Source organism: Apaloderma vittatum, unplaced genomic scaffold (assembly GCF_000703405.1).
Source record: "Apaloderma vittatum isolate BGI_N311 unplaced genomic scaffold, ASM70340v1 scaffold29024, whole genome shotgun sequence".
Lineage (NCBI taxonomy): Eukaryota > Metazoa > Chordata > Aves > Trogoniformes > Trogonidae > Apaloderma > Apaloderma vittatum.
In genome coordinates this window covers 3,364-18,458 of record NW_009712581.1, presented here as the reverse complement: position 1 = coordinate 18,458, position 15,095 = coordinate 3,364, and the positions used below count along the sequence as shown (strand labels likewise).

The 15,095-nt window shown below is 52.6% G+C and overlaps 1 protein-coding gene across 1 annotated transcript in view; it reads right to left on the bottom strand.

Annotated features, from left to right (window-relative positions):
* The window catches only part of LOC104272938 (telomerase-binding protein EST1A-like), a gene marked incomplete at its 3' end in the record, with an annotated part of 27,878 nt that overhangs the window by 10,454 nt on the left and 2,329 nt on the right, over window positions 1-15,095 (bottom strand). Inside the window, exons 3-8 of the mRNA XM_009868055.1 lie at window positions 13,405-13,597; window positions 12,489-12,599; window positions 11,668-11,774; window positions 10,541-10,619; window positions 9,295-9,405; window positions 8,523-8,735 (exon numbers count right to left, since the gene is read on the bottom strand). Of these exons, the coding sequence (XP_009866357.1) occupies window positions 8,523-8,735; window positions 9,295-9,405; window positions 10,541-10,619; window positions 11,668-11,774; window positions 12,489-12,599; window positions 13,405-13,597 (814 nt within the window). The remainder of the gene's footprint in view (window positions 1-8,522; window positions 8,736-9,294; window positions 9,406-10,540; window positions 10,620-11,667; window positions 11,775-12,488; window positions 12,600-13,404; window positions 13,598-15,095) is intronic.

Below are 15,095 nucleotides of genomic sequence, written 5' to 3'. Positions count from 1 at the left end.
TTTGTGCAGCAGGTAAGGGGGAAGCCACGTGCTGTGCACTGAAGCAGCCCTGACCAGCAAAAAGCAGCTTATACTCAGACACTGCTTGCCAGAAGGAAAGAGCATCCCCTTCCTGCGATGGAAAACCGACACTGAGAAAGGTGTGATGAGTTTCTGGTCATCAGAGATCTCCCGTGAATGTAACTCAGGGTGTCGTCAGCCTTCCTCACTACACGGGAGTAGATTATTTGTGGGGTTAAAGCGTGGAGAGAGAGATAACATGAGAAATGAAGAAGGGTGAAGACTGAAGAGATCCAACCCTGAAAGGCTTAGGATGGAGTTAGGCCAACTGAGGAGACATTTGGACAACAGGCTGAGCAGAGACGGAGCCTTCCAGAAGGATGACAGCACTATCGCACGCAATCCTCCCGCTGCCGCTTTTTTTTAGGAATAGCTGCTCACAGTCAGCCCGTGCCCCCAGGTCCTGCATCCCGGGAGCAGCTGTCCCCTCCAAGGCATTCCCGTGCTGCTGCTGGAGTCCTCGCTTCTACCTGGGCAACACAACGCAGGGCACGAAGGCATCTCCCTCTTCGCTTTGAATTACGCAGCAACGGAATCTGCTGGGGAGGAAGAGTAGAGCCAAGGACAGAGGAAATGACACAGATTCCAGCAGGTTCCACTCCCTGATCCTCCGGAAGGAAGTTTCTTTCCTAATACCCACCTCCACAGTGGATACGAAGCCCGTCTGGAAATGGCTCATTCAACACCAAAGAGAAACAAACATTCCCTGTGGCAGAATTAAGAGGTTGGGCTGTGGAACGTGAGGTGCCCACCCCACAAAGTGTACAACAGGCAACAGAAAAAGTTGACCTGGGCCAACTTCAGACAAAGACCAAGGTTAGCCTAATTAAAAAATAAATAAATCCAGAGACAAATCACTGTCTACAGCCTATATCCTGCTCTGGGGAATTTCCCAACCCCGCTATGAGGCATTTTACTTCTTTTACCAGTACTGCCAAATTCCGGCAGTGTTCTCGTCTGAAGCACAAGCCCTCCCTCCCAACACCGCTCTGCAGCGCCTGGATCAAACCCGCTGCCACGAGAAAGGGCTAATGTGCAGCAGCAGGAGGGGGTTTGGTTACACACAAATCCCCGGCTGATCAGCACCAGCAGGAGAGGAAATGAGGAAAGAGAGCCTGACCGGAGGAAACAGTGACTGACAGGGAAAGGCGGTTTCTGGATGATTGTACTTGGGTTTAGGGTATGAGAAGCTTGTTGGAGCTTGAAGTCTCGCTCTCCTCACCGCAACCTCTCTGAGCACTGGGATATAGCAGAGCCCCTCACACAGGCATAACTCATTGATGTCCTGGTAGTGCTCCCACCTCTGATCCACCACGATCCTTCGACACACATTAGCACCAGATGCTTGTTACCAGCAGGAGAACATGTCGGTGTCTCTCCCATTCAAGTAACACTAGTCCCTGCCTTGTTCTTCACAGCTAAACAAAACCACCGGCATGGTCTAAAAAGAAAAGGAAGAAAAAGAACAAACAAAAAAACCTAAACCCAACACCAGCTTCTGGAAACTCTTACCAATCCTTCACTTTCTGGGTAGTGACAAAAGGTCAAGCTGTGCCAGAGAGCAACATGTGGGTTCTACACGAGGTGTGTGCACAGGCTAAAGGGGTAACCAGGCTCTGCCAGGCTTTGGGAGGTTTAACGGAGCAGCACTGAGCACTCACGAAAGAACGCAGGCCCAGGCAAGGTGCAACAGTGTCTCTGGTTGGATTGCTAGGGCAGGAACTGCAGCTGAGAAGGTTTTTAACAGCAGCTTGAAGTAAAAAACAGAGTTTATTTAAAAAAAAAAAACAAAACACGTTAGGTGCAGGCAGCGAGGGTGCACAACTGGCAGGCAAACCAAGCCAGCGCTAAGCTGCATAGCGGAATGTCACGTCTCAAACCCAGAGAGGCTAAGAGTGTGGTTTTCGCATTTAACCAGTTTCAACTGCAGCCTGGCACTCTTTTACTTCCTCCGCAGAGAAGTCTTCTCACTGCTAGGGGAGAGAAACCAACCTCACCATGTGAAACAAAACGGCTAGAGTAAAAATAAACCCCAGGGTGGTTTGGTGACTGAAGTCATTAGGAGGCGGAGGGGTTGCAAGCTGGTGAAAGCACTCACAAATACTCACACTGCCAATCGAGAACGAGATTACAGAAAAGGAGAAAGGGCAGAGCCCAGCAATCAAGAAGCAGAGAAGCCTCTTTCACACGCCGCCAGCTCCCCTGTGCTCAAAACAGTTTGTAAACTGTTTCCTAAACACAAAGGAAAAAAAAAACCCAGACCTAGTCCTGACCTCCAGGAATGAGTAACCAAACCCAACAGCTTCCTGCAAGCTCGCGGGGCTGAGGAAAGCAGGGTCCTGGGCAGGACAGGGGGAGCTCCAGGTTTCTCCTTCCAAGTTCCACTTTGGGCGCAAAGATTAAGGATGCAACATCTCTTGGTGCTTTTTCACGTGGGTAGTGGGCAAAGAGCAGAAATAAGGAAGGGCAGCCTTTAGCTGGTGGCTAGTTCCCGCCATTCCCACCCCAGAGAGCTGCTCTGCTCGGTTTTGGGCCGCGGGGGAGGCTCGGCAGAGGCTCGCAGTGCTGCAGAGGTGAGGCTCAAACACAGCGACAGGCAGGGGGCTGGAGGGGAAGCACTGCCTTCCTGTGGCAGCATGGGCAGGCCATGAGGTGACAGCTCACAGGTGGGATCGCTCGCTGGACGTACTAGAGAGCACCTAACCGCAGAGAAGACAAACTTCCTGACTTAACACGAGCCCCTGATGGCAGCCTGACCCCAGGCCTTGCTGCCAATATCCCGCTACCAGCTCATGCACTGAGAAAATCCGAGGGACACTCCGTGTGTCCCCTCCCTTTGGGGACACGCCTGTGCCACCGCTCTGGTGTGGCTCAGATGTTTAACAAGTGTGAGAAACTGCTTCAGCTGACGCTGGGCATCTCCAGGCACCGCCGGGCCAGTGGCTTCCATCTCCTCCACTCTCTGTGCAGGCGCAGAGCATCGGCTGAACTCAAAAGCAAGCCCTGGCAGCATGCAAGAGCCCGCACAGCTCCCAGGGCATCACGTGCAGCCTTGCGGGGTTACCTTTTGAGGCGCCATGTCCCAGCAGCAGGGGAAGGGAGGCGTGCTGGAGGCTTCATGCTGCCCATCTAACCCAGCGGAACAGCCCCAGCTACCTGGATTTATTTTCCAGATCAGAGACTCCTCAAAAACGACCGTTCTGAGCACTTTGTCCACCTGACACCATGGAGGTAGTAAATGAGGGAGCCCTGTACATCAGCCAGTATGGATTATTCATGACAGCCTACACAGAAGAGATCAATTTTTCACTGTTGTGAGTAAAACCACCCAGCCACGCAGAGAAATGCTCCCAACGGCCTGGCAGCAGGCTCAGGGACAGACACGCCAGAAATGAGTTCCCCAAACAGCCCCTTATCCATGCCTCTATACAGAAGGCCAACCATTGTTTCAGCAATACACCATTTCCACTTTTGCCTGCCTATTTCTAGTCATGTAGAGTTACAAGGTGAGAAAAGAGCTGAGAGTGAAGGGAGCTGCTCTCAGTCAACAGCCTCTGCGCTACATTTGCACGAGCAAAGCTGGGCTGTGCTCACAGGCACCCAGCTCACACCACAACAGCCTTTTAACAAACCAGATGCTTCTGAGGACCACAGGTAGTGACATCAGGGTAACCCCAACTCTGAACACAGGTCACTGCCACTCCCGTGTGTGACTGGTCCAGCCAAAGGACAGGCTAATGGAGCAAAAGGGCCAAGAACCAGCACCAGAACCTGCTACCAGACTAAGAGGAGGTTTTACCCCACTGCACCCTAGAAGCACCCCTTTTCAGATGCAAAGCCCAAGGGACAGCTTCCTCAGATGAAAAATTGCACCGACTGAAACCAGCCAGGAGAAGGAGCCAGCCCAGTCGCCTGAGCCGCTGCTGCCCAAGAGCAGAACCAAACACTGCCACGGAAAAACGGATGTGAAACACGCAGGAGCCGACCAGGACCGTGACCCTTTTCACTAAGGGTACGTGGTCTGTGTTGAAGTAGTGACTTGGGCAGCCCTGAGGAGTCCTCAGTGCTCCCGGAGGCCCAGGCGCTCCCAAAAGCACCGCCTCCAGCCTTGGACTGCACCTGGGCTGCAGAAGTGTCAGTGGAGGCAGCATCACGGTGCACAGGTGAGGTAGGCAGAGTCAGAAATAAAACTAAGCAGACACAAACAACTAAGACAGAAGGTGAGAAATGTTAAGAGGTGGCTCATCTCAGAAAGAAACAAATCACAGTAAGCTGTGAAGATAACCCCCAACAGGCATCGCTGGACAATTCCCAGTTAGTCGAATCCTGAAAAGAGCAGGACACCTCTTGCGGCCTCTGTTGCTCTGAGAAGGCGGTGCCCTCACCCAGCTGCACGTGTTTCTCTGCGTGCCTGGCACTCGTCTGGTTTTCTAGGACTTGCAAGATGGAAGGACATGAAGGGGTCCAAAAAGAGACCAGCACTACTCATCGAAAAGAAAATACAAACAACCACCCAAAGACACGCACTGACACCGCTGCTCTGCCTCCTGGCACGCACACCCACTACCAGCAGTGACACCTTGTGTTTAACAAGCTTCCCAGACAAATACAGTAGGTAACAAAGATGATTCACGTAAGTAAGAAACTCTCTATACTCAGTCTATTAAGAGAACTTTGACCTCTTTTTTATTTATTTTTTTTTTTTAGATCTCCTGGTGGCATTTACTTCTCACTTGTGGAAACCCTGACGCACTGTCCCCACTCCCTGCTGCTGAGAAGAATGTTTCTGTAAAGCACTCTGAACTTCACACCTAATGATTCCACCACCAGTTCTCTGCTGCTGAGAAGGGGCTGTTGTTTCATGGGCACCCAGCACATGCAACACCTCTGTCCCTAACCAGCAGCCTGGGGGGACTGGGAAGGTCGCTGTAGCCGAGGCACAGGGCTGAGAAAGCAGACCTTGACTCAGCCTTAGCTTTCCTGAGAGCTTTTTGGGTGGCCCTACCAAGCTTTTGATGGCCCTACAACACTGACCTCTCACAAAGAGGCTATGAGACTTAATTCTTTAATGATGCTAAAGCATTCAGACATCTGGAGAGAAGTATTATTCAATTACTGTCTTGCCAGGGAAAGCCTCTCTTCCCTAGTCTTAGCTGCAGCTATGGAGTAAACTTCATTAGTGCACACATGCTGCGTGGTGACACAAGGAAACATCTACTGCAGAGCAGAGGCAGCAGCAATAGCAACTGTGGGAACCTTAACTCAGCATTTCCTGACAGAAGCGATTAAAATCTCAAACTCAGTGTAATATTAACACTTTCTCAAGAGACTGACAGCACGTTTGCCCTATTTACTTTACCAATTCACAGCCTGCAAGGTAAGCTGCGTGCGGTACTATCAGATTTAAGATCGATACAGACCCAAGGCAAACAAAACCAGAGGCAGAGATTCAGCTCTTCAGCTCTCTTCACCCTATCCAGCTGTTTTTAAGAAAGCAACACAACTGCTCAGTGGTTCAGCCTCCCTTTTTGCATTTCTTATGGGAATCCCACACGAAGTGGCCCGATACCATCAGGTAAGCAGGGCACTGGGTCAGCCTGGACACTCCTGCCACTGCACACCTACAAACACAGAACGTACAAGAGATCACAGAGAACAGCCACTCACAGAACGAAACCCCAGAAGGCTGCAGGTATAACAGAACAACACCCTAAGCACAAAACAGCCAGGCTGCAACCCAAGCATCCCCTCAGCTCGCTCTGAAACCATCCCTTCCTGCCAGCAGTGCCAAATCCAGTTCCTGAAGAAGGGGCCAAATGGAGATCCATGCCCCTCGGTGTGGAGGGAGGGTACGTTCTTCCAGTTCTGCATCTTTCTAGAAAAGGTGATGTATCAAACTGTGATGGAATTGGTTATGTCGAGCACCCACCCAAACGCGAAGTGCCGAGGTCAAGTGCCAGCTCTGCACGCCACCTTCCCCTGTCACAGCAGCAGCTGCAGCGCGAGCCGGCCTTCCGCAGACTTGACTAACTCCATTCAGTTGGCTCTAACCCTGAACGAAAGTAATGATGTTGTTGTCTTTGTATAGGGCTGCACATGGAAAAACAAAGTCAGCGCTGAGATGAGATACACGAGCACGTGCTGAGCAGACTCTCTGCTCGCTGACGGGGACAGTGCGCACTTCAGCGGGTCCTGGGAGAGGAAGGGCTCGGCATCTCCCTGCCAAGTGTGCCGCGTCACGGGACTGGCACCAAACCGCCTCCACAGTGAAGAAAGAAGCCGCTGAGAACAGAAAACACCCCAAAGTGATTTCTCGTCACCTGCGAAACAGCCAGCATCTCCACAGTAAAACCACCCGTCTCCTTCGGCTCGGGCTGGGTTTGAAGGAACGGCCTCTGTCTGAAGGGTGAGTGAGCCTCTCTCCCACGCGTCTGCCCAGCACACGTCCAGAGCTGGTAGGGTCTCTATCTGCGGTGGTATCTCTGCTTCTGGAAACTGAACACTTTCTCATTCTACCCTATAAAATTCCCTTCTCTGGCCCAGAAACAGCTGCCTTAAAGACTGATGCCTGAGGAGCTACCTGCCGAGCACAGCTGTCAGCACAAACAACAGAACACAGCTTGCCTCAGCCTTTTCAAGGGCTGAAGCTGGCAAGGAAGGGCCCAAGGAGGCGATGACACATTTAGACTCACTTCCCCTAAGTGACACGTAAGCACTGGCACACATCCCTGGGGAGAAGAGCTGTTCCCTTCCGCCCGGCCCGGGGATGTGGGGCAGAGGTGCTGCCAAGGAGGGGGGCGCTGCCGCAGGGCCCTTGCGAGGCCGAACAGTGCCACACCGTGGCCAGAGCCCTGCCCAGAGCCCGAGCTGCAAAACGCCGAGAGGTGCTGGGAGCAAGAGGGGGAGCCTAGAGCTGCAGGGAGCGAGGAGTCCAGAGGTCCCCGGAGAGCTGTAGCCTTTCTATCCAGCCCACAGCTTCACTGCTCGGGAGCTCTGGGACTGACACAGTCTCCTTTTCACCTCGTTATTTTCAACGCAAATCAGTTCAGTGACACGGCCACAGCACAGCCCCGTCAGCTCTCCTCACCCTTTCGCTGTTCTGTTGGGTTGTGGAGCCCCTCCACAAGCTTTCCACAAGCCAACACTTCAAACGGATGGAGAAAAACTAACGGTAATAACCGGGCACACAACGTGCACAGGCACTGCCAGCAACCTGCGCTTCAGAGAGCACAGCGCCCCTCGAACGGACCAAGGGCAAGCTCTAGACAAGAGCGCCACACTACAAACAACGAGACACGGCTGCCTCCCGCCCTGCTGGCTGTTTGCACTGCCTCACGTGGGAGCGCTGCAAAAGAGAAATCCCTAAGTGCCTCAGAAACACTCACAGCATCTTATGTCAAAGCATCTTCATCAGAGATTTATGGCGAGACTAAAGCTTGGCACGTTCCTTTCAACGATGCTGAGGAAGCAAAGGTTTCCAGAAGAGAAGTCGAGGAGAGGGAAAACAACCCAGGGCAGTAACGTCTTAAAAACGCTGCAGCTGTGTGCCAGAGCTTATCTTCCACAGCTCCGAGGCTGCACCCCAGTTCCACCCCGGCTGAAGTCACCAACTAGTCATAAACGCGCCATCGGATCCGAGCAGCTCTGGGCCCCACAGCACGCGGAGAAGCTCTTCCCAGTTCTGCTCAACTCACATCCTTAACAGCCATTTTAGGACAGGCAGCCCAGAGCTCCCTGGCAAGTTCTCTCACAAGCCGCATGTGCCAAAGCAGCGCGAGGATTCCTAGAGGATGAGCTCCCAACCACCGCTGCCTTCGCCTGCATGCCTGGGACTGACAAAGAGGGCTCACTCGGGCTCCCCTCGCAAGGTACGCAGCTCGAACAGACCAGCAAAAGATACCGTTGGTCAGTTATATTTTTATCCTTGCGAAAGAAAGGCACCAGCCTGGTGTCTCAGCAGAACAAGTAATGCAAATGTAACACCTACACTGGAAATTAAAACCACTGGGTTTGCATTCTCAGCGCAAACCTCCAATCACCTGGCACTGGGACCAGTGACCCGCTCCCAGAACAAGCCTCAGAACTTACAGGGTCACCGTTAACCCTGGACTTCAGCATCTGACCTCATTTCCCACCGGCAACCTCACCCAAGTCAGAGCCCTTGGCAGAGGCATTTTACAGCATCTTCTGCTTGAGCCTCTCCGTATTCTGTTTGCGCCTCTCCGCCTATTCCGCATCAGCCAGGCCAGCACGCACTGCCAAGAAACGGATGGTAACAACATGCCTTAAACATGAGAGGCACGAGGTCACCAGCTCCTCAGCCTGACCCAGGCACAGCTCCCATAGGGGAAGCCAAAACACTGGAAAATTTAGCAACAGGAAAGCAAAACAGATCCAGTGTCATTCCACTGCATTCCAAACACATGACACCAAAGGCAACTGCTGCCTCCTGCAGTACTCACGTCGCTGGGGCTGAGGTTCCCAAGACTGTTGTCCTGCTCCGAATCCCTGCCGGACTCGTGGCCCTGGGAGGAGCGGGGGTGGGAGGGATGGATCCAGATCTCCAGCCGTGTGGCATCATCTCCAACTTGTCGCAACGTGGACTTCTTGCCCTTCCCCCGGCGGCTGGGGCTCAGATCCAGCACCTGATGTTTCCTCTGCTCCATCTGCTCGGCCTGGGCAGACAGGACAGTCAGATCACCCAGGGATCAAAGTTCAGGAAAAGTATATAATTCCATTCACATGGAGAAATTAGCCCTTCCTTCTGCTTCAGTCACAGCAACTCACTTGACAGGTCCAGAATTTAGTTTCTGACATGACAGGACAGTGCAGGTGAGAAGTTTTCAACTCCAACTGCCACATGACAGGAAAAGCTGTGCTGTCCTAGGAATGCGTGACAGTGGGGTGACCCTGTGGGGCACAAAGGGACTGCAGGCTCCCTCGCCTATCCCATCAGTGTGGGGCAACTATGGCATAAGGCAACGATCACGCCACGCGCCAAGGCCACGCTGCAAACCACAGCAACCACAAACAACCCCAAAAGCAGTCTGAGGAGAGGCAGAAAAGCCACCATCACGGCTGCCTTGCTCATCTCCCAACACGGAATTTCTTACAGTAAGCGGCAACTCCAAGCCCAAAAGCCACCGTCACCCTCCTGTCTGGATTGCAGCTTTCCAGCACAGGACAGTCAGCATGGGCAGCTGCAGCATCCCACAGCCCAGCTGCAAGACTCACCTTGCGTTTTGTCTCTTCAAACAGACTCATGAGGCTTTCCTTGGCTGTGAGGATGGGGTTGCTCGCAGCCAGGCTGCGCATGTAGTAGTAGACAGCGTCCAGCTTTCTCCTCTGCAAAAACACCACCAGACTCAGAGCTGCCCCTCACTGCGGGGCATTCAGAGCCAAGCTCTCACATATTTCACCTTCCCTGCCTCTCAATACCTGTGCCCTCTCCCTCAGTCCTGCCTGGGACAGACAGACATGCCGACAAACACTATGGCAAGTAGGACTTGGAACTCTCCATCCATGTTCACAGCTACTTACCAGCACAAACCACAGGCCCTTTGCCAGGGTTAGGGAGTGCCAGTGACACCACAGACAGCAAAATCGCTGCCTGTAGCCCCAGTGGTGGGGCAGGATGCCCTCCCCTCATCTCAGCCAGTCCCTGGGCTGAGCCCCTCATGCTTCAGCAGCTTCTCAGCATCTTTCCTCCTCACAGGCTGGCTACAGGGAATGCCATGAGAAGGCACCACCCCTCCGAGTCCCTCTGCTACCAAGTCACACAGCCACGGAGGGGTCTGCCCACGTCCTGCTGGCCTCACACACCAACAAGAGGGTGGAACACTTCGCTGCTCCGAGCCTCATACCAGGAGTCAGAAAAGTCATTCCCAGCCATAAACGAAATGCGGTTCTGAACCCTGTCGTTCTGAACTGCTCTACTTTAAACCAGCACCTTTCAGTGTGCAAACGGGCAGATCCCCACCAGTCCAGGCTTCCCTCATCTGCTGGTACATCTTCCTTGAAATAAGTTTTCCTGCATGGCTGTAATAGCCAGCAAAACTGACACCTAAGAAAGCTGTTTGTGGATGTTGCTTAGACCAGTGCCCACAGGTTCAAGGAGGATGTGGCAAACAGAAACAGCATGCTCATGACAGCGTGGCCTCGAGCATAAAAATCTCAGGCAAAACTTTAAACAGAGCTCACTTTAAAAACATTTCCACCCTCAACAGCCCACAGAACAGTCCCCAAAATGCCAATAGCCTGAGGGAGTAGCGTGTATCTAACAAAGCTGCCTGAAGCCACAGCAGCTGGAATCCACACAGCACATCCTGCCACCAGCTTTTTTCTTTTTAAAAAAACCCGAAAACACCACACATCTGGGAGCACTGCCCTAAACAATGCCTTTCTACACCAGATGGAATCTCACAGCCATCCCAGAGGCTCTCCCTATGCTCGCTACAGCCTTGCATGAGGAGCATCTTACCGTGTAGATGGCCAGAAGCGCCAGCTGGTTGTACGGGCGGCCGTTTTTGGGAGCAATTTGCTGAGCCTTCAGGTACCAGCTGAGAGGATGGGGGGGAGGGAAACAGAGCGAAAAGTTTATTCAAAGGACATCAGGTTGCCTTCCTTGCTGTTAAAGATGAGGAATTCCCCTCGCAGTGCTGGCAGGGAACGGGCCCTTTGCACAAGTGCCCTCTGCCTGCAAGAGCGCGCACAGGCAGCGAGCCGGGCACAGGACACGAGAGGAGCAGATACAGCTGCACAAGAAATGTTCTTGGCTCAGCCCGAAGATGCGCATTTAGCCAGACCCAGCAAACGCTGCCCCCTGTGTAGCCTCATGCACGGAGAACAGGATAAGCAGGGAATGCTTCTCTCTCAACCCCCGTTTTTTAGATGCACGTTCCTTAGTTCGCTCCCCGTATTTTCGAGATACTTAAATCATTTTGAGAGAAGAGGCGTCCATCCAGTGACAGTCCCTTCATCTCTCTGTTCTGTTTCCTCTCAACTGTGTTATCCACTCTCCAGCTTTCATCGTGCCACACAGACCATCAACACTGCTCACACACATCAAGAACCTGCTACGGTCCCCCCAGCATACTCAAATAACGTCCACAGACACCAAAATCAGCAGTTTTCCCTACCCTGTTCCCCAAATCCCCACAGATTTCAGGGCTCCATTCCTCACGCTGGGTTCACTTGCCCACCCACCAGTCTTTGCTCCAGAAAAAACATCAGAAAAACAAGAGTGACAGGAAGCAACCGGCATCAGTAACTTCTGATGCAGTCAGAACATATGGACACATCCAGGAACCTCTCCTGGCTGAAAAGCTACCAGAAAATACAAGAGCTGTTCTGCCCCAACAGCATGAAGCTTCCCTGCTGCAGGATCAGCACAGAACAACTTCCACACTAGGGGGCTGGAGGATGACTGGATCTGCTCGCTCGCTCTCTGGGACAGCAGAACAGTCTAGACTACATCTTCCAGCTTCACGAGAGGGCAATACAATAAAGAGGAGCGGAAAGATTTCTTAGTCTAGAGGCAACGCTTCAGCACGAAAGGAGATACGTCCCCTGTAGCTGGAGGAAGAGCTGCAGTGAAGAACACGATACCTGCGTGCCTTTCCGTAGTTGGCGGTGTCATTCGCTTGTTCTCTGTATCGGCAAATGTCCCCTTGACAGATCATAGATCTCTGAGCACTGATCAGCGCGTACTTCACCTGGAAGGAAGCATGCAGGACGTCAGGCGGGACCTGCGCAGCCCTGGCTCGCCTGCAGCCCCCGCGAGCACACGGGGAGTGCAGAGAGCTCGGAGGAGGTCACCGACACGCTGAAGGTCTCACAAAAGGGCAGCGGAATGAAATGACAAGGCTCCACGGCACCGGTTCAGTATTTGTAGGGGCAAGTCCATTCCCTGAACACCTCCTCTCTTACAACAGCATCCCAGCTCTCTCCAGAAGAGTTGTTCAGTCCGTGACCAACCTAAGGACAGCTGTTAGACAGACGTGTCTCTCTGGGAACAGAGCCGGATTAAAATTCCCTTTCCCAGCTGTCCCTTGCACCTGCACTCACAGCACAAGACAACGCACTGTCAAGTGCCAGGGAGGCAGCGCAACTGTTCACTTTCCCTGTGCCCTATTCTGGATTCCACGGACAGAAATAAGAGATGTTCAGTATCTAAGGCAAAGCCAGGGTACCTTTAGATACTTCTTTCACTAGTCCTGGTCACAGAGCTGGTGTAAAAAAAGATCTTTGCAGAGGAAGCTAAGAGATGTTAATGCACCAGAGCTGGTTCAACGAGCTCTCTAACAGCTGAGAAAGATTCCCCACAAACATACTGACATCTGCCTACCTCTCGGCAAGGGCAGCACACGCGTTCAGCACGTCGCACACGATTAACAGGACGCGAAGTCTCCAGGAGGAAGCCAACCTACCATTTTCCTCAGAGGTTTACTGCGGATGGCCATCCCGTCCATGTAGTCCTCTAGCTTGAACTGGTACGACACCTGCAGCTTTTGGAGTAGGCCATCAAAAAAAGAAGTGCCCTGCAAAACAACCACATACCTACATGTTACAATCTCTCTGACGACAAGCACAAAATCACCTCACCATCCCTGCCACCTGCAAAGAAGAAGGTCCCTCTTCCTGGGGTTTGGGCTGTTTCTCTTCAGAAAACAGGAAGGTTGGAGAATCTCCAGCCTCAGAGGTTCTCAAGACTGAGCGGGACAAAATCAACTGACCTGATTTAGCGTTTGAGGAGTCCTGCTTTGAGCAGGAGGCTGGACTAAAGCCCTCCAGCAGTTCCTTCCCACCAACGTAATTCTTTAAAACATATCCTCTTGAATCTGTCAGCCTACCTTTTACAAAGAGTAAACTGAGCTGCACAGCTTAACAGAATGACTTTTAAGAAAATTGATAAAGACGGTGGCACAAGCACCCGCAGGAACGCTTTGGTTTCTTTCCACTTCAGGGCATTAACTTCATTTTAGCTTAAATCATGGAATCATAGACTGGCCTAGGCTGGAAGGGACCTTAGAGATCATTTAATCCAACCTCCCTGTCAGGGGCAGGGACGCCTCTCAAACAGATCATTTCTACTCAATTTCTAAGTAACATAAAACACACCAAAACCAGCCAGATTTAAATCATAACAAATGTCTACCTGGACCTACACTTGCCATGCTAAACCATAACCTGTCTGAGCACTCTCCTGGCACAAGGCTGATCTAAGGCACACAGAGATATGAATGGGATCCAGAAGGCTAATTGCCCTGTCACACCATCCCACTCTGAACACCAGCCAATCCCATGCAAAGGTTTAGCGGAGTCCGGGGATGTTTCTTTTCTCACCTCATCTAGAAGCTGGAGAAGTTTGTTCCGAATTTCTTGTGCATTTTCCCCCTGAGGGTCCTTGAGGAGCTGCCGGAACTTCTCAATCACCTGGTAAAACGCGTTCTTCCAGAGCAGCTGATCCACGTTCTGGGTATCAGAGAACTCGATATCCATCAGGATGCACCGTTCATACAGCTGCAGCATCTCCACCCTACAGAGACACAAGGTCAGAGGGTCGATACAACAGCAACTGCCCAGCCCGAGTCCGAGCTGCCGGGGAACACGTGCTGAGCCACTCGTTGCTTCTCATCCAGCAAGCACGAGACATCAGCAGCTCAGCCGGCTCACACGCCACCGCAAATTGATGCTTTCCCACACGTCCCAGAGGGAGGTGAGAGCTGTTGCAAACCAACACCCTTCTTGCTCCGAGCAGGCAAATCTGAAAGGACCATCTCCCTTGTACATGTGCATCAGAACAGATCAGGCAAAGACCAAAGAGCTCTGCTCCAGTTCTGCCACTGGGAACAGCAAGATGTGTGTCCTGACACTAACACGGAGAGAGCACACACTGCCAGGCTCTGCTCCTCCTGAGCTCAACGTCTGGCCAGCAACAAACACATAAAGAACCAAAGGGCAAGAGAGGTCTTGCCATCAGAATCACCTCCCTTCCATCGAACCAAAATACAGAGCAGGAACAGAGATCCCACTTCCTCAGAAAGGAACAAGAGCTGGGGACGTCACACCTGAAGGAAATAAAGCCTTGGAGCCCCAGAAACGACATTCCCCTTGCCAGGTACCTGCAGTCTTGCCCAGATGCTGGAGCACAATTCCTCCCCTGAATTTAATAAAATAGTTGCAGGCTAGAAACAGCTCTGCAGTATGTGGTGCAAGTTTACAGCAAAGGGGATCCTCAGCTGGTACTGCCTTGGCAGCCTTACCCCTTGTAAAGCTTTGAGCCCTACAGAAACGACAGCGTCAAGGGTAAACCCTGGAGCGAAGCCACACGATGACGCCTGGAAGAGCCTGACAGAATTAAGAGAAGGATGCGAGTGGGCTCCTGTGCAAAGCACAGAGCCCGGTTCTGCTGCCCTACCCCACACAGTCCCCGAACCCGTCACACACACACTCATACAGCACAAACACCAAACACGACAATTAAGACGTTTCCGCAGACGGACACCTGAGAAGCAGCACTTGCAGCCAGGCTGGCAGCACGCACCCAGGCCCGGGCAGGAGACACCGAGTCACAGTGACAACAGCTGCAGGGACGGGGCCAAATCTGCCTCGCATCCCCAGGGCAGGGTGAGCTTCACGAGGCCCCCAACAGCACACGCAGTCCTTCCCTCCAGACAACAGCTCTGGGTGACCCTGACACCTCGAGGGAGATCCGGGACCTCCAGCAGCGCTTCAAGCACAGACATATCCCACCCTGAGGTCTGTACCCTGAGTCCCCAGACACAGAACACGCTGTGAAACGAGCTCACCTGCTGGATCTGCAGCCAGCCGGCTCTGAAAACAAGTCTCCAGAGAAGTTCTGCAGACACAGAGGTCACAACTAAATGCGAAAGACTCCAAGTAGAAACTTGCTAGAGCCATGCTAGCTCCAGAGCATTATTGTCACTTCCCTCTCACTGGCTGGTGTCACCTGGGTGCTCCCACTGGGCCGCTGTAAGTCACGGTGTTGAGCGGTGTCAAGAGCAAAACTACCC